The following is a 21900-nucleotide window of genomic DNA, read 5'->3' on the forward strand; positions in this document are numbered from 1 at the left end:
GGGCTGAGTCTTGACAGAAACAAATGCAGCGGACGAGAAGCAGACTTGTGAACCTGAGATTCTTTTTGCGTACAAAATGAATAGTCGGAGCAGCTGTTCAATTGCAGGGTACTACCACGTAACAGTTGAGCACGATCTTCGTTGATTTTCTTTTTGTCGTGTGGAATAATAACAATAATGTCTGAGAAACATAAAAAGAGGCAGAATATGATCGCTAATTTGTTGACTGAAAACTTTTAGGTGGACTTGTTCAATCTGACTTGTATAACGAGTTGTGGCTGCAACATGCTCAGTTATCACTTATCAAATGCACGTTGGCAAAACATTTACCTAATTCTCTCAAACTCCAACCACAACTATATGGTATATTCTTCTGGTTTATAACACGGATCACGACTTCTGCACCAAATTTTAGTGCATTGACCCTCATATTATGTTGGAATATAAGTTCTTCAGGGCCTGACATTTCAAAGCGTCTGTTATTCACTAGATTATTCAGGTTGCAGATAAAGAACAAGATGAAATGAAGGGTATGGGGTTGGTTTCTCAGGTCGGAAAGCAGAGGGAAGAGGCAACTAGCAGGGGAGGACCAATAACAACTGTTTGTCACTTCACTCAACTACTTCACATTATACCCCATTTTTGTAAAATGAACCTCCACGATGTAAAATGGCATTGATACACAAGCAATTCGATTCACCACGCATAGAGTATTTTTCCATCTCTGTCACCATCACGAAAGCTTTACTACTTGTCTGGCTACTTAAAACACCTAATCAAACAGAGGCACCATACTGATGGCTCCTCGGCTCGCAATCCAGGTCCAGCCGGAGCTGGAGGTCTGAGTAGGGACCACTTAGGCCACTGCATAGCTGGCTTTAGCAGAAATCTAGGGCACGCTACAAATGTTCTAGCTGAACTCTGGGGAATAAGGGATGGCTTATCCCTAGCTTCATCTCTTAATTTGCAAAATGTTGAACTAGAACTTGATGCTACTACTGCTTTACAACTAATAGAATCTGCAGATATGATATCTCCTCTCATGAATAGGTTTCCATTATTTCTGACTGCAGATTCTTGATCTCTGAACTGCCGAGAGTCACTCTTAGGCATCTTTACAGAGAAGCAAATCATTGTGCAGATCATTTAGCAAAGCTGGGTGCTCAGCAAGATAGGACTTTTGTTTAGTTAGATTAGTACTAGAAGACATCAGGGGAACTTGCTTCTCCCATTCTGGACCTATAACTTAGTTTGAATTTAACATATGCTCCTCTTACCAAGGGAAAAAAAGAAGAAGAAGAGGGGTAACAGGAGCTCCCCTGTTACTTTGTGTTAAGAGAATGACAGCTCACTTGTCCCTTTCAGACAAGACCCATCATTCCTCAGAAAAGAATTGCAGGGAAAGAGGTTTCAGTGCTAACAGGCATGAATCTGAAGCAATCTCATGTGTCTGCATTAGCACAGGCACAGAGAAATGTAGACAGTTGAGTTCCATTAGTTTGTTCTTTGTTGTTAATCAGACATGAAAGTATCATTCTCCAACATTATGATACAGAAACCTCGTTAGTTCTTTAGAAGAATATAATAGCAGTTAATCTCAAGCAGGCAGTACCTTAGGAGATCAAAACTTGAACATACTCGATGAGCAAGAGCAGTTGCACTTGTAATGCATGAGTAGTACTGGAGGTAAGATACCTAACAATTAGTTGTCCTCGGTAGTTCTATCAATGAAACAGAAGGTGATGTTTCACAACCCTATCCCCAAAAAATATTCTATAATGCTGTAAAATAGATTAAACCAATTTAGTAATAATTAATCTGTCAAAAAAGGTATGCGAGGAACTACCAGAATGGTAGAATTGAGTTCCAGGACTTAAATATGCTAGTCTAGGGAGCTAGATATCAAGGAAATCGTACAAGATGCTGACTTTACCTTGGCAGTCAGAAGTAGGAACTCTGATGAATAAGGATCTTGAAGAAGAAACAGCATTCTAATTGTAACTTATCATGTGTTGGCATTCCGTGCATAAGCTGGCATTCCAAAGATTCTTTTGTAGCCAATTTCTTGGTTTGATTATGGGCTGTGAGTTGGATCATGCGATGAAATCAGGTAGGAGATTATCCAGGAAGCATTTTAATCAAATTGACAGTGCATGTAGAAATCCTTTCTTGCCTCCCTTCAATGTTGCCATCATCATTATCCTCTTCTTCCTTTTAATTCTTTATTCTGTTTTTCATTTTTCCCTTCAGGACATGCAGATATAAGTTAAAACATGAATTCGTAGGAGAAGATAAACTAAAAAAGAAAAAAAAAACCTGTTCTTAAGACCAACTAAAACTGAGGCTAAACTAAGTTTCACTATTTAGTTGGTAAATCAAATTATTGGCTAAACTAACAGGCTGAGTCAACTACATATGTAGCTATAAGCTAAACTTTATTGCAGGAAATCATCACTTGACTGTATTAACAATTGAATTTCTGATTCACTAAACCAACTAAAAAGAAATTGCTTAAACTAGTTAAGCTTTAGGCTAAACAAACATTGACAGTAACTGGTTACAACTGCTGCTAGATAATTTTATAACCCTGACTCTCATCTGTACCGTATCAACCGTAATTTGAATTTTATCTACAAGTTTATCTCAAGATAATTGATTGGTCACCTTATGACAACAAGAATAGCATAAACTGGACAAATCGTGCTGAAGACAATAGACACTGTTACTCTGAGACTATAAGTTAGGACAGGAGTGAACCAGTATGTATACTAATATATAACCAAAGAGAGTATTAGAAAATGGATGAAACATTTTAGGGCTGTTTAACCTGCATAAGAATTCTGTTTCCGGATGTATCATAAACAGAAAAGGAAATACATGCCAAACTCATCCATGAAGAAAGGAACAATTGCAGACTATGAAATATTTATGCATTGGAGGTCTTAATTTTAAACAAAAATTTCCAATTTTATATAATTTACAAGACCACATTTTTTTTTCAATGGTGCAAGTGAGAGAGATCGAACCTACACTCCCTCTCCCAAACCCCCCATTTACAAGACCACATAAAAAACCGAAAGAGAAGAAACTATTCATCATCTGCCCTTTCAATCAAAAACCACGGTCATAAATTGCTATAGCAACAACTATATATACAGCATATATCATTAGTTTTATTAAACATCTGAATAAGATCAAAAGTCAATAATTTTTTGTTTTCTACAAATAAATTTTTATAATTTATGAGCTGTTGCATTACTAGTTACGTAATTATTATACCCTCATTTGCAAATCAATGAATCTGACAAAAAGAAAAAACCATCTAGACTCTTGTAATTGTTCTATGCCTTCCTCCTCCGGAACAGCTCAAGAGAAACTCGTCCCAATCAAACAAGCCATTAACATCAACTTTTACCAGGGATTCGAAATACCAGCTTAGCCCCAAAGAGCAAATAAACGAAAAAGGCACTACTCACATGTGAGATAATTGATATTCCAGCCCAGCTGGAGGTGGCGGGTGCCTGTTGAGATTGAACGACGGAGTATGCTGCAAGTTAGTTCGGACCTAGGAACTTGGAGCTTGGGGTAGAAAAGACGGCAGTAAGAATTTGAGCTGTAATAATAGCCCTCTGTAATACGGATCGAGTCCATAATCAACTGTTTGGGATCGATTCGTCAAGGTTTAATTCGAATTTGTATTGTTAATATGGCACTAGTTTTTTATATTTTTATTTAGAAATTAATTAATAGTTTACTATAAAGCTAATAAAAATAAAATAATATTTTGAGCTTTCAAATTGAAATTGAGCCCATCAAATCGAACTCTATCTTAAATTTTAAATTCATACAAAATTTAGACTCAAATTTGAACTCAAGTCCAAATGTTCAAATCAAGTTTGATGTCTTAAAAGTTCATTTAACTTCATTTGTTTACAGCCCAAATTAAATACGTATAATTTTTTTTAAAGGTGGAATTCAAGATAATTTATTTTAAAGCAAAAATTTCCCAAATTTTATATGAGCACACGTGAATTTTAGATACCAGAGAGATAAAAATACAAAACAACAAGAGTAGTTTTTGGATAGGAGATTATTAACCCAATTCTTCATTTGGTAAAGTATCTACCAGCTAATTTTCCATGAGCTGCCACTTAGCACCGAGTCATTGTGTGAAAAATGTGAAAGTTCTCATTTGAATTGCTATTCTTTAGAATTTTATAGAAAAATATATTATAACGATTTGACGTATATAAGATAGAAAGATAATTCGAAAAGGTATTAACAATTTTTCGTTTAAAAACTACAATTCCTACTAGAAAAATATTGAACAATGGCACTTTGCAGCTCCGCTATCGGGTCTCTGTCAAAATTATCAACTTTCTTTATAATTCCAGATAAATTTCCCTAATTACTCAAGGTGATTTTAGAATGTACTGATTGTACAGAGTGTGTTTGGATTGCTGAATTATCTTACATAATATTTCGCTTGCTAAATTATTCTAAATAATTACTCACGATCATTATTTTAAATAATATTCTATTCAAATACATTGAGTCTCGGATATATTACTCAAAAGAATCGGGGCAATATGTCCAATCAATTAGAATTAAAAAAAATTCTGTCCTTATTGTTACGAGCATATGATTCATGGGGAGGTAAAGAAATATATCGAACTGAGTATCTATACGTTCTTCTCCTCTCAAGGAAAGGGACAAAATGACATTATATATAACATATCTGGATAGAAAATTAAAAAATTCAATTTAGGATAGCATTTCCAAAGACCGATATTGCTTGATTTCTGTTACTTTAGCGCCCTCATGTGACCATTCACAATTGAGATCTTTTTGCCCATGGAATCAAGAAAAACAAAATATTACAACCAACCTTTTGGCGACAGATTGAGACTGCAATATACAGAATCAATGAGGTTAAGATTTTAGAGTCATACATTCACTATATTGCTTATCCTCAATGCCAGCCACTGCATTGCCTTTCAAACCACATCCACCCAATCCATAATCTCAATACAATCTTGCATCCCACTTCTTCCTTTTGCACCCCCTTCTTCGTCAAAACATTAATCTTTACTTTGCTATCTTCTTTATACCACCACTTCACTTCTCGCTTATTTTCTTCTCCATCTTTTTTTTTTTTTGTACTCTAATCATCATGGCTACTGCAGTCACTGCTGCAGTGTCACTTCCATCCTCCAAAACTTCTGCTTCTCTTTCATCCAAAACATCAATTATCTCACCAGAAAGAATCAATTTCGTTAAGGTTTCTGCGTTTGCCTTTCCCTTTTCTTGCCATTCTTAACATTTGATTCTCCTGAAAGAATCAATTTTGTCTAATGCGGGCTACATTATCTATCTGCGCAGGTTCCTCTGTACCATAGAAATGTGTCTATAGGCAGGAAATTGGTTTCAATCAGAGCTCAGGTCACCACTGAGGCCCCTGCGAAAGTACAGAAGGTTTCCAAGAAACAGGAAGAAGGTGTTGTGACAAACAAGTACAAACCAAAGGATCCATATATTGGCAGATGCCTCCTTAACACTAAGATCACTGGTGATGATGCGCCTGGAGAGACTTGGCACATGGTCTTCACCACTGAGGGTATATATCTTAAGATGCTTCTTGCTTCGTCAGTCAGTTTTAGTATTTATTTGATGGCTACATTGGAATTGCATCAGCTTTTGATTTTAAATTGTATATTTTAGTCCACTTTACCTGATCATCATATTGGATTGATCAGGGGAACTCCCTTACAGGGAAGGTCAATCAATTGGGGTTATAGCAGATGGAGTTGACAAGAATGGAAGGCCTCACAAGCTGAGGTTGTACTCAATTGGTAGCAGTGCTCTTGGTGACTTCGGGGATTCCAAAACTGTATGTGTTTGTGGAACTGTAGTCATGTTTGTTGTATTTACGTTCACTACTTTTTGAGGCACGATTATGAGCCGATGCCTGAAATTATAATGCAGAGATGACCTGAGTCTAGGTTTTGATTGCAATCTGAGCAATTTAGCAGATAGCACCATGCTTATATATTCTCCTCCTTGTTAACAATGGTGTTCCTATTTTATGCTATTGAAACAGTCGTACCTTAATCCTTTATATAGGTATCTCTTTGTGTCAAGCGGCTTGTCTATACAAATGACCAAGCGGAAATTGTTAAAGGAGTTTGCTCAAACTTCTTGTGTAAGAACTCAGAATTCCCTGATGTATATTATTTCATAACATTAGTAAAAGAAAAAAACTGTTGTGCATAATTTCAACGAGGTTCTAGAAGAATGTAGAAGTAGCTTGTAATTGTCCTTGTGTGGAACTTGGATTGTTGCTTTGCATCAGGCGATCTGAAGCCTGGAGCTGAAGTAAAAATCACTGGACCTGTCGGGAAAGAAATGCTAATGCCAAAAGATCCAAATGCTACCGTTGTTATGGTATGATATGTGTCACGTTATACATTGTGTTATCATTTACTTCATCACGATGTGTATATTTCAGCCATCCAATAGATGAGCATTTTTATGATTCAAATGCATCCTTGCAGCTTGCCACTGGAACAGGAATTGCTCCTTTCCGTGGATTCTTATGGAAAATGTTCTTTGAGAAGCACGACGATTACAAGGTAAATTGTTATTGCCAGTATTCGCGACTCTTCGAAGATCCCTTGAAAAAAATTGTGCAGGAGAGGTGTCATCAGGGAAGAAACGGAAAAGTCTTGTTTCGTTTGTTGAAAAAAAAAAAGAAAAAAGAAATGTCTTGTTTGGTTCCAGCTATCGTAGTGTATCTTGTTTTTGTGTCATCGAATATCTTGTTTTTTGTTTCCATAGGGATGGGAAGCAAAAGGTTGAGCTTAGTAGTTGGGGAATGACCATTTCAACGCTTATGTGATGTTTATCTTGTGAGAAACTTATTTCACAGTTTTCTCAGCAGCTTTTAGAGCTAGCAGCGTTTACAACTAGTTGTATCTTTGTGTCCTGACTCCTGACTAGTAACCATTTCCGTCTAAAATAGTAGTGTATTACAAACACTTCTTCTGTGAATAATGCAGTTCAACGGATTGGCATGGCTTTTCTTGGGTGTTCCCACCAGCAGCTCATTGCTATACAAAGAGGTAAAAACATCAGTAGTGACAATTTAACACTACTGAGTGCAAGGTGCAAGGTGACCTTAACACTAGTTGTTATGCTTGTTAGTATTAGTTGAGGACATTTTTTTTTGGTGTTAATGATTGCGCCAGGAATTCGAGAAGATGAAGGAAAAGCATCCAGACAACTTTCGACTAGACTTTGCAGTGAGCAGAGAGCAAACCAACGAGAAAGGTGAGAAGATGTATATCCAAACCAGGATGGCTCAATATGCAGAAGAGTTGTGGGAATTGCTCAAGAAAGACAACACCTTCGTATACATGTGCGGGCTCAAAGGCATGGAAAAGGGAATTGATGACATTATGGCGTCATTGGCTGCTAAAGATGGTGAGATTGTGTCGACATCATATTTCGTCTTTTTCTTCCCAGTACTCAACTTTTCCTTCTGCCTTTCTTTCAGGGATCGATTGGGCTGAGTATAAAAAGCAGTTGAAGAAGGGCGAGCAATGGAATGTGGAAGTCTACTAATTTTTGCTTTCTTCTTGTACAAAAAATAAATACATGTCCATTATGTGATTTTCTCTGCGTTCATGTAGATAGGTAACTCTCTTTCGGTAATATTATTTTTTTCTTCCTTTTCTTATACTTTCTTCTTTTGATTTTCGATTTTCAACTCCTTGTACTGCTGTTGACTCTCTGAAGATCCCTAAAGTTTTGAGGGGCCGGATCGTGACCGATACGAAACTTGAATTCCTTTCCGCAGGTTTTTGTTTCTTGATAAATTATGCTCATTAATTTTTTTTTTTTTGTGGTTGTAACTGTAGATTAACACAGAATTAGTATTTTAGGCCGGATTTATATTTTAACTAAAAGAATAATATAGTTTTATATTAAATTTTACTTGAAAAAAATCCAAAAATTTCGAAGTGGCTCTAATTTTAGAGCCAATTTCTACCTTAAATATGTCTTCGTAAATAAAAAAAACTATGAAACTGTTTGAAGAATTGTTGTGTTTAATTGTCATATATATATATATATATTTGCAAATTCATATATTGTTTCTCCTATTATAGAAAAATTCCTTTCTTTAAAAGTTGAAACATTTGTCGATCACACGGCTTTACTTTTTATCTTGGGTAGGGTTTGCAAATTTTAGTTGGGATAGCTGTACCAAAAGATTAGAATTTTTTTTTTGAACTTATTAGTTAATTTTGCTAATTAGCTAGATTGTTTGAATTTGTATGTATAGATGAATTTGGATTAGGCCCTACAAAGTAGATCAAAGTGTTGATTCAGTCCTTGAAAGCGAATTAGTCCAAAATAAACCCTCCAATTTGGAAACTTATTTGTTCACAGATGAGCCTTAACATCAACTCGTTTTCGGTCAATTTCTTTTACCAATTTTTAGTGGTAATGTCACAGCCAGCTACTAATTTTGGGGGGTTTTGAAGCAATTAATTTCCTGCCACGACGAAATTTCTAATTTTGAGGGGTGAATTAGAAACTTTCTCGTTGCTGAATGTCTCTCAACTCTCTACAAAACGGCAACTTCTCTTTAGAATTTTGGTTGCCCTTTTAATCATTGCTAAGCGCACAAAAGGACTTTGAACAGATACAACAAATGGTTAGCTGATCATTTGCTAGAATTATAGATTTACACGAAAGTTCCAAATTGAGACAAATTTGGAGTCAAATTACAAAATGAAACCGAGTTTTGAATCAAATTGTCTTTTCCTTTTAATAAATTCCTCTGTCGAGAGAAAATGGAAAAAAAAAAAAAAAAAAAGGGGGAACACTAACTTTAAGATGCCAAACCCACTCGACCAAAAAAACCCATAAAATCCGCTGGAAGGAAAAGTTTTTTCCTTCTTTCTTTCCATAAAAATTTTTCCAAGTAAGTATGTGAAAAAGGCGAGAGTGCAGCCCTAAGTAACAAGTAACGAGAGCCCATTCACTAGTGGAGTGGTATTTAGTAATACTCCTCGCTTAAGCAAACTCTAAAGCGCCGAATAGCTTATTAGGGTTGTCCCCTCTATAAATTACTGCCGGTATCTTCCTAAATCTGTCTTCTTCTCTCAATCTAAAAGCTATTTCTATATATCTACATAGATTTCGCCCCCAACATCTAGGGCTCTTTTTTTTTTCTTTGTTTTGGGGTTCGGCAATTCAATGGCGGAGGAGAATGCTAGGTCGAGGGGGGTGGTGGTGAAGTTTCGGGATGACAAGGGTTTCGGCTTCATCAAGCCCGACGATAGCAGCGAGCATCTCTTCGTTCATCAATCTGAGATCAGATCTGACGGCTATCGTACCCTTAGGGAGGGTCAGCTTGTCGAGTTTTCGGTCATATTAGAGGCCAATAAGACCAAGGCCGTTAATGTCACTGGCCCTAATGGAGCCCCTGTTGATAACTCCCGTGGTGGCCGCGGCGGCGGCGGAAGCCGCGGTGGCTATGGGTTTTCCGACGGCGGGTATAACAGGAGGAATGGGAATGGTTATGGGTTTCGCGGAGCCGCCGGCGGCGGCGGCGGCGGCGGCGGGGAGTGTTATAATTGTGGAAGGGCTGGGCATTTAGCTAGGGATTGTGATAGGATGCCCTCCTCTGGTGGCGGCGGTGGAGAGTGTTATACCTGCGGCAGGATTGGGCATTTGGCTAGGGATTGTGATAGGAGTGCTGGAAATGGTGGCAGCGGCGGCGGGGGAGGCTGTTTTAAATGTGGCGATTATGGACATTTGGCTAGGGATTGTTCACGCAGTGGTGGAGGTCGTGGTGGAGTTGGTAGTGGTGGTGGTGGTGGCGGTTCGTGCTTTAGGTGTGGGGAGCAGGGGCATATGGCAAGGGACTGTACCAGTGGCGGTGGAGGTAGCAGTGGCGGCGGTTACTCGAGGTTTACTATTGGTGGAAGCAAGTGCTACAACTGCGGGGAGACGGGTCACTTTGCAAGGGAATGCACTAACACCGCATGAAGAAATTGAATAGGAGGAACAATCATAGTAGCAGTTATGAGTTATCCTTTTCTGCTGTTATTAATTTCGTTCTTTAAATAGTTTTTGACATCCTTTTGCTTGCTAATGTTTTGGTGGGTTATATACATATGATGGTGATTTTGCGGAATAGCTTTTGTTATGATTGGCTTGGCGATCCACTGTTGTTTCTGTGAAGGAGAATTTTCTCTGGGATTGGTATAAAAGTATATAATGGTGGTTCAGTTTTGATAATGTCTTGAATATGGGCCTAATGGCAGATTTGGATTTTTTTTCACATTAATCTATAAAATGTCTTAAATTATCTATTTGGCAGATATTGTACTGCGATATTTACTGGTGCAACATAAAAGTCCTTTTGGTAAGGAGCTGTGATGGTGGTTCCTTCCCTGATTGTTGTGCTTTTGATGATGTTCTACTTAATGTTTATTGGAGTTAATTAGTTTGCATTAGCTGGTACTTCCAAGTTTGGCATTGGATCATCCTGTGTCTGTGTAGATGCTTTGATTATTGGCACTTGGATTTCGAGCTTTTCTCTTGGTGCAATGGATGATTATGGTGACTAGATTATTATTTCAGTTTAAACCTTTATTTGGTTGGAATAAATCGGTAAATTTGTTATTCTTATTTTTTGGCATAATCAACATATTCCGGGGTGTGTTTTTTTAACTTGGTTTGGGAAGCTGAGATTCACAATCCTAAGGCAAGGAGCAAATCCTGAATCTATGAGTTTATGAAATGTCATTTGTAGTGGTACAGGAGAAAAAGAAAAGATCAAAAGAAAGCGGAAGAAGAGATTGGTCATAGTCTAGTTCTTCTAGGTCACTTCCATAATGAGCTGGTTTTTTGAAACTTTGCTTTCTTCTCCCGTTCAATTCTTTTTGTAAATCTCCAATCTTTTATTAATCAAAATAAAGTTGGGCACAATTGTTAGCCTACAAAAAGGAGCTGAATGCATTTTTGTGATTGTAACTAGCCAAATGAGTTTGTCTTGTCTCAATTTTTAATGACTTGTGTTGGTAGGGTCCAAATATCGAAGTGATAGTTCTTCTATCACTTGGATATGAATGTTGATAAGTGATGCATATTGGCCGTGCCGTGCCATTCAGTTTGTGTACGCTTGATCACTTTAGAGGTTGGAAAGCAATTCTAGGCTAGGATCCTATATCGGCAAAAATGAGTTTCTTGTGGTATTGTTTTCTTTCTGATCCGGAACACTATGGCATTGGGTCATTTGGTACCCAGCTATACAGTCACCCATGATTCAGTAAAACTGGTTATTGGATCTTGAATGTCGTTTCACTTTGCTTTCATTTAATAAGGAAGCGTAACTGAATTAGATGTTTTAACTGCATTGGTAAAGAAGCATATCCCTGTATTCTTTGAATAGGGACGTAGTCGTGTCTTTGCATGTCAGCATTCCAAACAGGTGAGCACCAGTCCTGAATGTTCATGGATTATTTGTCCGGTTTGTGTCCTAGATAGATATCAATGCTAGATGAAAGGATTCATTCTGTCTGGAGATAACTAATCCTTTAGTTTGTCAATGGAGCACAAAACAATTTCGTTTGTTCCCTCAATGGAATTTGTAAGTAGGCGGAAGAGAATCATTCATTTCGTTGGAAACAGATTTCCGCACTCGCTGGATGAATGCATCAATTGCCTCAGAGGTAGGCTTTGAAGTAGAAAATAGTGAAATATATAATTTAGTGCGGAAAAGAGGTTAAGTATGGAACTATTGATGTCGGAAATTGGAATGTTATCATTGATTCATAATTTTATGCTAACTATCTGAAATCTTTACATAAAGCCGGTTCATGATAGGCAGGCAGGTATTCTTATTTACAATCCTTCTTCGTCCAACACAATCCTCTCCTCTCCCTGATTCATTATAGCTTTACCTAATCCTGAAGAAGCAAATGCGCCATCATTATCCAAAAGATGTTTGCCCAAAAATAAACAAGAGGATTAAAACGCATGAGATGCAAGTGTTCATAGTTTTCTGTCGTGGATTCTTTGACTTCACAAAGTATGCTGGAGATTTGTAGCCGCTTCACATAAAAACCTGAGCCCAAGTCCGACATGGTGTGATCACACCATGTTAAGCGATAACATTTACTTCATGTCCAAGTTTTCATATTCATGCGCACAAAAAAGACACAAGCAAACAAACGGGTATACCGTTTTCCACACAGTAGAAGCAATCAAAAGACATTTTGTCCACAAATGCATGTGCAGGCTGAGGTAAAAAGCGTGTTCCTTCCTGCTTAAAAATCGTCGTCATGACGGTTGGTAAAATGGATTTTTATAGCCACATACTTCCGATGCAAGTGCACCTACTCTTATCCAATGTCTCTGCATCTCACAGCAGCCAAGGCAAGGGGTGATGACTGATCATTAAAGTAGAATTATTAGTTTTTATGAGGACGAAAAGGAAATTATATAAAGTGGCAATAAAAAAAAAAAAAAATTTTACGCCAAATCCTCTAATTTCACTGTAACGGCAGTAGGGTCAGCTAACATAATTAAGTGCGACTCACACAGACAGGCAAAACGTCATTGGGCTGAACCCGACGGCAGCATCATCATCATCTTCCCTATAAATAAAACAATTGGAGCCCACCCACCCCTTCCCTGCAGAAGCCCACCGTCCAGTCCCATGTCCATCTTGTCCAATGAGCTCTATTCCCAGCCCTTCAGTTCTTCAGGAGCCCACCGGAAACAGTACTAAAAATTAACCGTATCAAAACAGGCTAAAGTAAGATACTACTCGTAATATAAAGCATCTGATCCGATAATGATTTAGCTCCTTCGAATTTTCATTGATCCTCTTGAATTGACCTCTTTCTGTTTCTGTTTAGTGTAGGGCAGGAGTAACCATAGTATTGTTACTGCACCACTGCTGCTACAAGTTCCAAAATTCGTCTATTTAACTCCGCCAGCCTGCCTCCAATCTATGCCTCTCTCCCTCCCGCTGGCTCTCCACATTGACATCGTCCAAACACCAAACCTCTGCGCGTATATGTATTGAAATGCGTGATCCATAATTAAAACCACCATTACCTCTCCCTACTCTCAAAGCCCCTCCTCCTTCTCCACCCTGCAGACATCTTCGTCGACTTATACTTATACTCTGGCGGTGTATTCACGTCTCTCCTCCTCCTACCTCGGTTGCCGCCCACCTACCCACGTGACCTCCTCTGCATACACCCCCGTAACCGTACCACGTATATTCTCCCTCACATTCGTATCTCATTCCCCAACTTCCCAGCTAAAATCTCTCGGTCCGCCATTTCTCTCTCTCTCTCTCTCTCTCTCTCTCTCTCCGAGAAGAAATGGCTATGGCTAGACTTCATCCCTCCTTTTCACTCCTCGCATTTTGCTTCCTTTGTTCCGTTGCAGGTAGCTACTGTTTCTTTTCTTTTACTACATTAACAATCTTGTGATCAACCACACTTTTTTCTTTCTTTCTCGTACTCATGCATGTCAATTATGTATCTCCTTGTTTTTGATCATGCAGGTGTGTTTTCTGCGACGTTTACGTTAGTGAACCAGTGCAGCTACACCGTTTGGCCCGGGATATTATCCGGCGCGGGAACTCCTCAACTCTCCACCACCGGTTTCCCGCTAAACCCGGGACAATCAACTTCCGTTTCCGTCCCCGCAGGATGGTCAGGCCGCTTATGGGGCCGGACGCTTTGCAGTCAAGACCCCACCACGGGGAAGTTTACCTGCATCACGGGGGATTGCGGGTCCGGGACTTTAGAATGCGCAGGAGGAGCAGCTCCGCCGGCTACTCTGGCCGAGTTTACTCTGAATGGGGCTGGTGGGCTCGACTTCTATGACGTCAGCCTCGTGGACGGATACAATCTGCCCATGCTGGTGGTCCCACAAGGTGGGTCCGGAGGAAACTGTACGACCGCGGGCTGCGTCAGTGATCTCAACGGCGGGTGTCCGTCGGAGCTGAAGGTGATGAGCAGCAGCGGCAGCGTGGCCTGCAAAAGCGCATGTGAGGCGTTCGGAGATCCTCAGTACTGCTGCAGCGGCGCGTACGGGAATCCTCAGACTTGCCAGCCAACTTCTTATTCAGAGTATTTCAAGAGTGCGTGTCCGCGCGCTTACAGCTACGCCTACGATGACGGGACCAGCACTTTCACTTGTGCTTCCGCCGATTACATCATCAGTTTTTGCCCAACTCCAGCTGCCAGGTTTGTCATACTCGTACTGAATTCTACGCTCGTTCATTTTTTTTTTTTTTAATCATTTCAGTCACTTCTTTTCTGTTTCTTATCTTTGTCTGATTTGCTTCTTTGCAAGTTGTCTCTTATAATTAAGCAGCTTATCCCTGCAGATTTTGCATCCTGAACATGTTGAATGCTTTCCAAAACCACAACTTCTTTTCCCTATTAATAAAAATTATTGTCGATTAATTAATTAATGATATTTAATTTTCTTGATCTCTTATGCACGTATCAGTTGATAACTTGACACTTAAAACATTTTTTTTCCCAAAGGTTTTGATTTTTCTAGTTTGTTAATCGTAAGAATACAAGAGTAACATTGCACGGTTATGTTGCCCTCCATAATTACGACCATGATTATGGCAAAAAAATCTCCATAATTGTTAGTTTCCGTACTAATTGATGATGGAAATGTGAAAGATATGTTGACAAAAAAAAAAAATTAGAAGGCCAAGAATTTGTTTGATTAGTATTCTTTTTCAGAGTCGAGGGGATGTTGCCATCAAGGTCCATATATAGTTATTCATCTTACGCAAATAGAGGCAGCCAATTGTCATAGATAATTGTGATTTTGTTCCCTAAAGTCGGCTGTGGTGCGTCAGATACTCAGATGTGCCTCTCACGTTATATATATACTAATGTGAATTACCGCCCAAACAAACAAACAAAAAAAATAAACATATTTGTCGTACCTCTAGTCCGATTGAAATAATTCAGAGCCTTGTACTTTAAAATCTAGATGAACTATATACGTTGCAGGACTCTAATCTTAATCAAATTTTTACATGCATACTTTAACTAGGAATTGTTAATATAACTAAACATGTGATTTCCGGGTGCAGCAAGAAGTCAGCTGGATCTGAGACTGCCGGGGCAGGCGGCGTTTCATTGTTCACAAGCGGCAGTGATTCTTTAATCTTGGGTCGGCGATGGCGGCTGATCATAACCAGTTTTGCTATCACTCTCTTGCTGCTGCTGCTGGTTACCCTTCGGCACTTTTAAGCCGTCCCTCCAATATCTGGGGATTTTTAAAAAAAAAACACATAAAAGAGTATTCCATTTCAGATCGATGCAGCCTTTGACTGATTAAGAGCCCTTTCATTCGATTATGGACCAGGTGGGATAAAGAGGCCCACAAGATTTTTTGTACGACTTGAGACAAAAAAATTTGGAGAAAAATCAAGTGGGGTTCTTGACTAATTCCAGGCTTTCCAGATGCCAGCTGCCGTGTTCTGATTTCGGGCATTATGTTAGGCCTGAGTCCGGCCGAGATAAATTGAAAATTGTAGAATTGTTGCATTGATGTGAATGTGGCATGGTGCGGGGGATTCTTTTCCCACAAGATGCTAGGAGGAGGAAGGAGATGGATACAAGCAAGCAAGCAAGAAGAAGGCCGACTGGAATGGGAACATACTACTGATTCATGTTTGGTCACCATTCTTCACGCCTGAATGAAGAAACATTGAAAGAGACCCTCCAATCCAAGACGACGACCTCATGCCGCCGTAGTTGATTATTTAATGCAATTTGGTTTGAAATTTGCTATGTACAATTATTATAATAGTGCTTACTAGTATGCATTAGATGAGAGGCTTGGACGTGGTAGGTGTTTAAATTTGTTGGTTTGCAAATTGCAATGTTTATGATAGGCAGGCCAGTGCTAGTGTGATCTTGGGGACTTCAATTTCTTCTCTAATTTGCAACCAATCAAATTATCTTCTAATTCTTTAGTGGCCTAATGATTTGATCTGGTTTTCGTTTCGTATCTTAATTACTAATTAATACTGGTGGTTTGGAATTGGGTTTTGGCCGCCGCAAAATATATATTATATATTCATTCTGTTCCAAAGATGGATTCAAACCTGCACTCAGCTTTTCTTTTCTGGTGACTTAAAATGAGTGTTGACAAGAAACATGTTTGTATAAGTTTGAAACAAGAAACACGCACCATCCAATTTGACGGGGTGCTTTTTGCCACATCAGAAAAGCGTGGCTCATACACGATTAATTGTGGTAATACGTTTTTCTTGAATTGACTCCTTGGATTAGTGAATTCCTTTGTGATCCGTTCATTCGTTTATACGAAGTTGTCTTTTTTTTTTTTTAAAGGTATAATACACCAGTATTCGTTTTCATTTTACGGTCTACGACTAATTCTGTTCGAACCACGTCGGACCTTTCTTGGGGAAAACTCTCTCAACGTTATTTTTTTCATTTCCATGGATTTCGAACCACAGATCTCATGGTTAAGGGGACGAAGTTGGCTTTTTGTTGGTTTGATTTTATCAGTTTGTGCTTGCGTTTATTCTCCCATTAATTGTCATTTTTATTCTGCTAACTAATGACCATAATAAACCATACCATACAAATCAGAAAGGTAATTTATTTACAGAGTTTGAACTTTCGTCCGATTTTCTGCACTCTTTAGATCATCACCCATGCATTGATCTCCAGCCATTATTTTTCGTCATCCCCTGGCCTTTTGATATTGCGTGTCAATTTGGGTTTTCTTTTTCTCACTCGATAAGCATCTAAAGATCGTCTGCAACGACTAAGCGAACCAGAAGCGATTGATTTCTTGAAGCAAATCATGAGCATCTGTGAATTCAACTATGAAGATCAAAAAGCTCCCCATCTCACCCGTTGTTAGTGGGAACAACTTAATCAAAGGCAAGTTGGGGTGAATTTTGCTCCCGTAAAGATGGTCAATCGTAATACAACTATTTTAAGGTTTCTGATCATTCTTGTTCGTCTTAGTCTCCACCAGGCGTTCTGCAAAACAGATAAAAAGAGAAAGACAAGATAAAAAGGCTCCAATCGTGATTACACTGCAGGATCAAAAAGCTTATTCAGCCTGCATATGATTACACACAGTGATACATACTTCAACGCTAAAATCCATTGTTTGGTACTTAACCTTGACTCTTTCATCAGCAGCCGTGTCTTTTTCAAGTTTTCAGACGCCTTTACTGTTAGAATTTGCCTCCTTAGAGTCACAATGGTTGAGGCGAGAAGAAAAGTATCATTGGAAACTTAATTGACTGATCATCTCATTCTCACAATCTTCTTAATTAATAATATCTCATCTTGTTGATTGCAATTGAAGCTCCTCTTGCGTTCCGTCACTCGTATCTTCCTGGATTGTAAAATTGATCAGCTATTAATCCACTTGTAGTGGCATGAAGACTAACGTCTAGCTTAAATGAATTCAAACCTAGTGAAGTTTGAATTCAGATTTCAGTTTCTGAAATCTTATCGTTGATCATTAAACTAAAACCCTATTGGTGATGGTAAGGCAACTTGATTAGACATTATTATTATTGTCAAACTTGATTTGGAAAATTAGCTTTTCAAAAACCGTAAGGACAAACCGGTTCGTCTTATTCCTTATGAAAGCGGCGGATTTGACGTTTCATATTGCGGACGTTTCTAATCGCTAAAGATTACAAAATTAAAATACTAGTAATCAATCTATTACGTCTCAAAATGATTCTGCAAATCACCCCTTAATCAGGTTCCAGTTTTGATCTAGCTCATTAGCTCCAAATTCGCTTTTCACTACGCATTGTTAGCCTTAAAACAGAAAGAATAAGACAACAAAAGCAAACTAAATATTTTAATCTTCGACCTAAAAAAAAAATAATAATAATAATACTTATACGCAAACGAGATTCCAATTCTGTGTCCATTTTCTTTTTGCCTTTTGTGAATCATTTCTCACATGATTACAAAGAACATCCCACAATCTCCAACCAAAAGCTAAGGTTACATTTGTTGTTATAGTATCAACAATGGACAGCCAAGTTAATCAAATATCAACGCCTGTTTTCTCTGTTGCCAGTTTCAGAAACGAAGTCATGTGTGGGCTAGCATTGTACTCCAACAAGGTTACGTGCCTCTTCTCCACAAGGAATCCATAATCTCCACGAGAATCCATCAATGCAGTTCTCACATTTCTTTAACAAGGGCAAAACACAAGGGAATATCCAGATAGAACTCTCCACTTGGGTTTTTTAGCTTTAGCAGTTAGCAAAGGAAGTTAGTCACTTGAGAACAGTTAGCAAGCAGTGAGCATTCATTTGGTCTAGTTAGGTCTGATAGTCCCTTGCATGGTCTCTTTAGCCTTCTTCTCCTTGTAAAATAGGATAGATTAGATTAGAAGAATGCTATCGTCGCAGTTAAAAAAAAGGAAGTTAGTCACCTGAGGGACGGTTGGTTGAGTAGATTCCCAATTTCTCCCGGTCTTCTTTTGTTGGTTGGCTGGGACTAGGAGAATTGAGAGATTGAGATGGTGGCTTGGAGGGAGACTTTCTTCCAACATTTTGTCTGCGTGCCATAATCCTCAACACTACACGTCAGAAATAGACAGATGATCTAAAAGAAGGAATCCCATCTCACCACTGAACCTTGGAAACCTCTCCGCTTGCCATTTCCACAAAAAACTCTGCATTCTGCTGGCTCTCAACTTTCCAGTTCCAAAACTGAGCCTTCTCATGCCAGACAGTGTGGGCTCTGGTTGCGTGGGCTGGGGCTGTATTATTTCTTTAATTAAAGAGGGTTTTTTAAGCTTTATAATGGAAAAGAAGACCATTACACAAAACAGAGGAAAACTTCTACAACTGGTTTTGTCTAGCTGTGTTCTTTATCTACGTATCTCCATGATTTTCTGGGATACTTCTTATTCAAGACTTCTTTTGTGTCAAATAGGTGGTAAATTTTTTGTCCCCTTCAATACACATCCATTGGCTCTTCTCCATCTTTTAACTTAATTGTCGCTATAAGGTATTTAGAATTTTATCACCAGACTTAATCATTAAGAAAGGTAAAAAAGACCTGGGCTTAATTTTCTCACATGAAGGTGAGTCTGGTATTCTAAAGTACCAGATTGTGAGCGCAACCCGCAAGCAACAACAGAGCAGATTACGAATAAACAGATGACAGCAACAATTACAAGCACTTAAAATCTGCAATCATTGGCGGCTTGAAGAAAAGAGATTTCATGTATACCACTATAGGCAGATCAATTAACAGGAACCCAAGATATGCCTCAGTAAAACATTTTCAAGAGGGTGGCTGAAAAGCATTGAAAAGAGCACCTTTGATGGCACTCCATCTCCTTTGTATTTTTGGCAAAAGCACGCGAAGAAAAAAGGGTGCCATTAACCAAACAAAAAAAAAAGGACAGCCAATAACATTAGCCCATTGAGAAAAGAAGTCCAAATACAAAGCGAATTTGATGAAGATAAAGCTTAAAATTCCCTCTTCCTGCCAAAAATAAAATAACTACCACAAAACGATACAATCATCAGTTCTCTTCCCCAATGTACAGGATACGTTGCTAAATAGAGTACAAGTAACAAGTTCATCACTTGCACAATGGATTCTGCTCTCTTCATTGCACACCTTGCACTTCATCTTCATGCAGCAACGCCTCAAGGATTTTAAGTCTCTTTTTTCTTTTTCTCCACCAAATAGCGAGGTGAGTTATGGTGCTGTAAAGCAGTAAGATCAAATAATCCAAACTCGATGCACTTAATTAAATATTTGGTTAAGGCTTATACTAGAATCAGCTCTCGTGCAACCTTGAGCATCTATGAGATAGTCAAGATATACAACTGAGTAGATGAACCAAATCACCACTAAGCCGTTTTCCACAAAAGTTGTTCTTGAAACATTGACCTCGACAATAAATCGAACGGCACAGCAATAAATAACAGAAACAGTTGTAATAAAACAGTGTCAAACTAAATTGACTGGGGAACTCACCAATCATTGGACAAATTTCAAGCAACGAGTATCATTGTGAATAGTTTGGCATCGAATAGAACAAAATCGCATCCCACATTGTACACATGTATAATTCGCTGTGAATCCACAGACAGTGCAAAAATGACGGCTTGAAGAGGAACTTGGAGGTCCAACTGCAGCTCTCAAATACGAGGGCACGTGAGGCGGCAAGGATTCCAGGTTTGCCTAGTCCAAATAGCAATTAATTGAGATTCAGAGACTCTATATGACAATCTTCAAATAACAATTAATTGAGATTCAGAGATTCTATATGACAATCTTCAGACATGAAAACTATGCCAAAAGAACAAACTCCGCAATAGACAGGTATTTATATTTGAAACCCAAAAACTGCATGTGTTGACATATGAGTCCAATTTGCCATCAGTGATACCGCAATTTTAGCCACAACATTCTTGAGCAAATAGGATGACATGCCAGCAGACTAGTAATGAAGGGTTGCATTGTTTAGTTCTGAATACCTCGTGCAAGAGCTCAAGAAACGTTCTCGAGGCCTTTTTAGCATTCTCTAACGCTTTAGCCTGACGAGTTTTCCGTTTCGTACTCTTAGACTGTTTCTTTTGATAAACTGCAAACAATTTGAAAAGCTAAGGTTAGATAACCAAAACCAGATGCAGGCAAAAGAGCAATGAGAACCAGACAGTCTGTTTGGGTAGAAACTGGAAGCATGACACGGGGGGTTACTCAGTCAAAGAAAAATAAGGTAAAAATTAGGTTTCCTGATGAGCTAAAGATACATGTAATAGAACGAAATCAATTGGGAACGGAATTAATTGCTCTTTCCTTGTCGCAGTGAGAGAATCATGGTAGATTATTGTATACAAAGAACGGATTAGATGATCACATACGAATGTACCGAAAAAGGTTGCTAAAAAGCTAGCTACTTGAATTAGAGCAAGAGAATGTGAATGAAACAGACAACCTTGGTCATCATCGTCATCAAGAGAAACTTCATCATCATCATCAATTTGCTGTACTGCCTCCGTTGCAGCATTGTCATTTTCCAAAGCATCCAGCCGAGCTAGTATCGCCTGCGTCCCACCCCAAAGTCAAAGCAGTTTAATTTAATCACAGCCACTGCTCCAGCTCTAAACTTAATCAGTTAATTGCGTCCTGTGAACACTCCCAACACACACACCCCATCCCCCAACAAAAAAAAATAAAAAGCTGAATATACAATAAGTTTTGAATACTGTGGACCTGAGTTCGATTATCGGAGCTGGCAAGTGCAGCCGCCATTTTGGGAGCAATCTTGCGGGACCGAGTAGACATCCTTCGAATTGAATTCGACCCATCTTCCTCCATTCCTTCCTGCTAACCTAAATAAACTTTTGACAAAATTGAGAGGAAAACTCCACCTGACTTTCAACAGTTTAATGAATCGAGAGAGAGAGAGAGAGAGGGTGGGTTGAGAATGAGAGAGAGAGAGAACTGAGAGGGTTTTACTGAATTTCTGTCACGACGGCCGGCGGGTGAAATCCGGCTCCAGTTTTTCAACACTACTCGTATGCTACCGGTTTCTGTCTGTCTAGCCGTCCGGTTCAGATGAGCACTTAACCGATTGTATCAAACCCGGGTCAGACGCGTTGACTGGACTCTTTAGATAGCCCTCGTGGACTCGGAAATTGCAAGCCCACAATATTCGAGCCCAATTAAGAATACGAGAGTCCAGCCCACGCTTGAACCTGGGGAAAAAGTAACGTGTCCAACGAATCCAACATCTAATAGGAATTTTTACAGTAAAACAAAAAACAAAAATCAATTTATGGTTTGT

General features: G+C 38.9%; 4 protein-coding genes and 1 long non-coding RNA gene across 9 annotated transcripts; 3 read left to right on the plus strand and 2 right to left on the minus strand.

The window, feature by feature from the left end:
* Window positions 1–1613: 1613 nt before the first annotated feature.
* On the minus strand, window positions 1614–3614 carry LOC113699005 (uncharacterized). Its single transcript, XR_011818217.1, has 2 exons — window positions 3477–3614; window positions 1614–2244 (listed from the first exon to the last, which is right to left on the minus strand). It is a non-coding gene; the product is annotated as an uncharacterized lncRNA (long non-coding RNA).
* Window positions 3615–5109: 1495 nt separating this feature from the next.
* Window positions 5110–7857, plus strand: LOC113698303 (ferredoxin--NADP reductase, leaf-type isozyme, chloroplastic). Its single transcript, XM_072058466.1, has 9 exons — window positions 5110–5281; window positions 5383–5617; window positions 5757–5890; window positions 6124–6202; window positions 6353–6444; window positions 6555–6632; window positions 7059–7121; window positions 7248–7482; window positions 7556–7857. The coding sequence occupies exons 1-9, from the start codon at window positions 5174–5176 to the stop codon at window positions 7621–7623; spliced, it is 1092 nt and encodes a 363-aa protein (XP_071914567.1). The 5' UTR covers window positions 5110–5173; the 3' UTR covers window positions 7624–7857.
* Window positions 7858–8207: 350 nt separating this feature from the next.
* On the plus strand, window positions 8208–10311 carry LOC113701291 (uncharacterized). Its single transcript, XM_027221878.2, has one exon. It carries the CDS (start codon window positions 9265–9267, stop codon window positions 10057–10059), a length of 795 nt encoding a protein of 264 aa, XP_027077679.1. The 5' UTR covers window positions 8208–9264; the 3' UTR covers window positions 10060–10311.
* Window positions 10312–12722: 2411 nt separating this feature from the next.
* Window positions 12723–16044, plus strand: LOC113698676 (pathogenesis-related thaumatin-like protein 3.5). Of its 3 annotated transcripts, none has more exons than XM_072058464.1 (4): window positions 12724–12835; window positions 12939–13479; window positions 13598–14285; window positions 15161–16044. In XM_072058464.1, exons 2-4 carry the CDS (start codon window positions 13413–13415, stop codon window positions 15318–15320), a joined length of 915 nt encoding a protein of 304 aa, XP_071914565.1. In that variant the 5' UTR covers window positions 12724–12835; window positions 12939–13412; the 3' UTR covers window positions 15321–16044. The 3 variants fall into 3 exon arrangements, with proteins under 3 accessions (XP_027074369.1, XP_071914565.1, XP_071914566.1); XM_072058465.1 differs by having other exon boundaries at window positions 12944–13479; XM_027218568.2 differs by having other exon boundaries at window positions 12723–13479.
* A 3433-nt stretch (window positions 16045–19477) lies between these two features.
* LOC113701135 (SWR1 complex subunit 6-like) lies at window positions 19478–21683 on the minus strand. Of its 3 annotated transcripts, XM_027221644.2 has the most exons (6): window positions 21559–21680; window positions 21327–21445; window positions 21049–21157; window positions 20588–20694; window positions 20085–20291; window positions 19478–19810 (listed from the first exon to the last, which is right to left on the minus strand). In XM_027221644.2, the coding sequence occupies exons 2-5, from the start codon at window positions 21429–21431 to the stop codon at window positions 20088–20090; spliced, it is 525 nt and encodes a 174-aa protein (XP_027077445.1). In that variant the 5' UTR covers window positions 21432–21445; window positions 21559–21680; the 3' UTR covers window positions 19478–19810; window positions 20085–20087. The 3 variants fall into 3 exon arrangements, with proteins under 3 accessions (XP_027077445.1, XP_071916000.1, XP_071916001.1); XM_072059899.1 differs by having other exon boundaries at window positions 21327–21682; XM_072059900.1 differs by having other exon boundaries at window positions 19478–20291; window positions 21327–21683.
* Between the last annotated feature and the right edge of the window lie 217 nt (window positions 21684–21900).

Source organism: Coffea arabica, chromosome 7e (assembly GCF_036785885.1).
Source record: "Coffea arabica cultivar ET-39 chromosome 7e, Coffea Arabica ET-39 HiFi, whole genome shotgun sequence".
In the NCBI taxonomy this organism is placed as follows: Eukaryota; Viridiplantae; Streptophyta; class Magnoliopsida; order Gentianales; family Rubiaceae; genus Coffea; species Coffea arabica.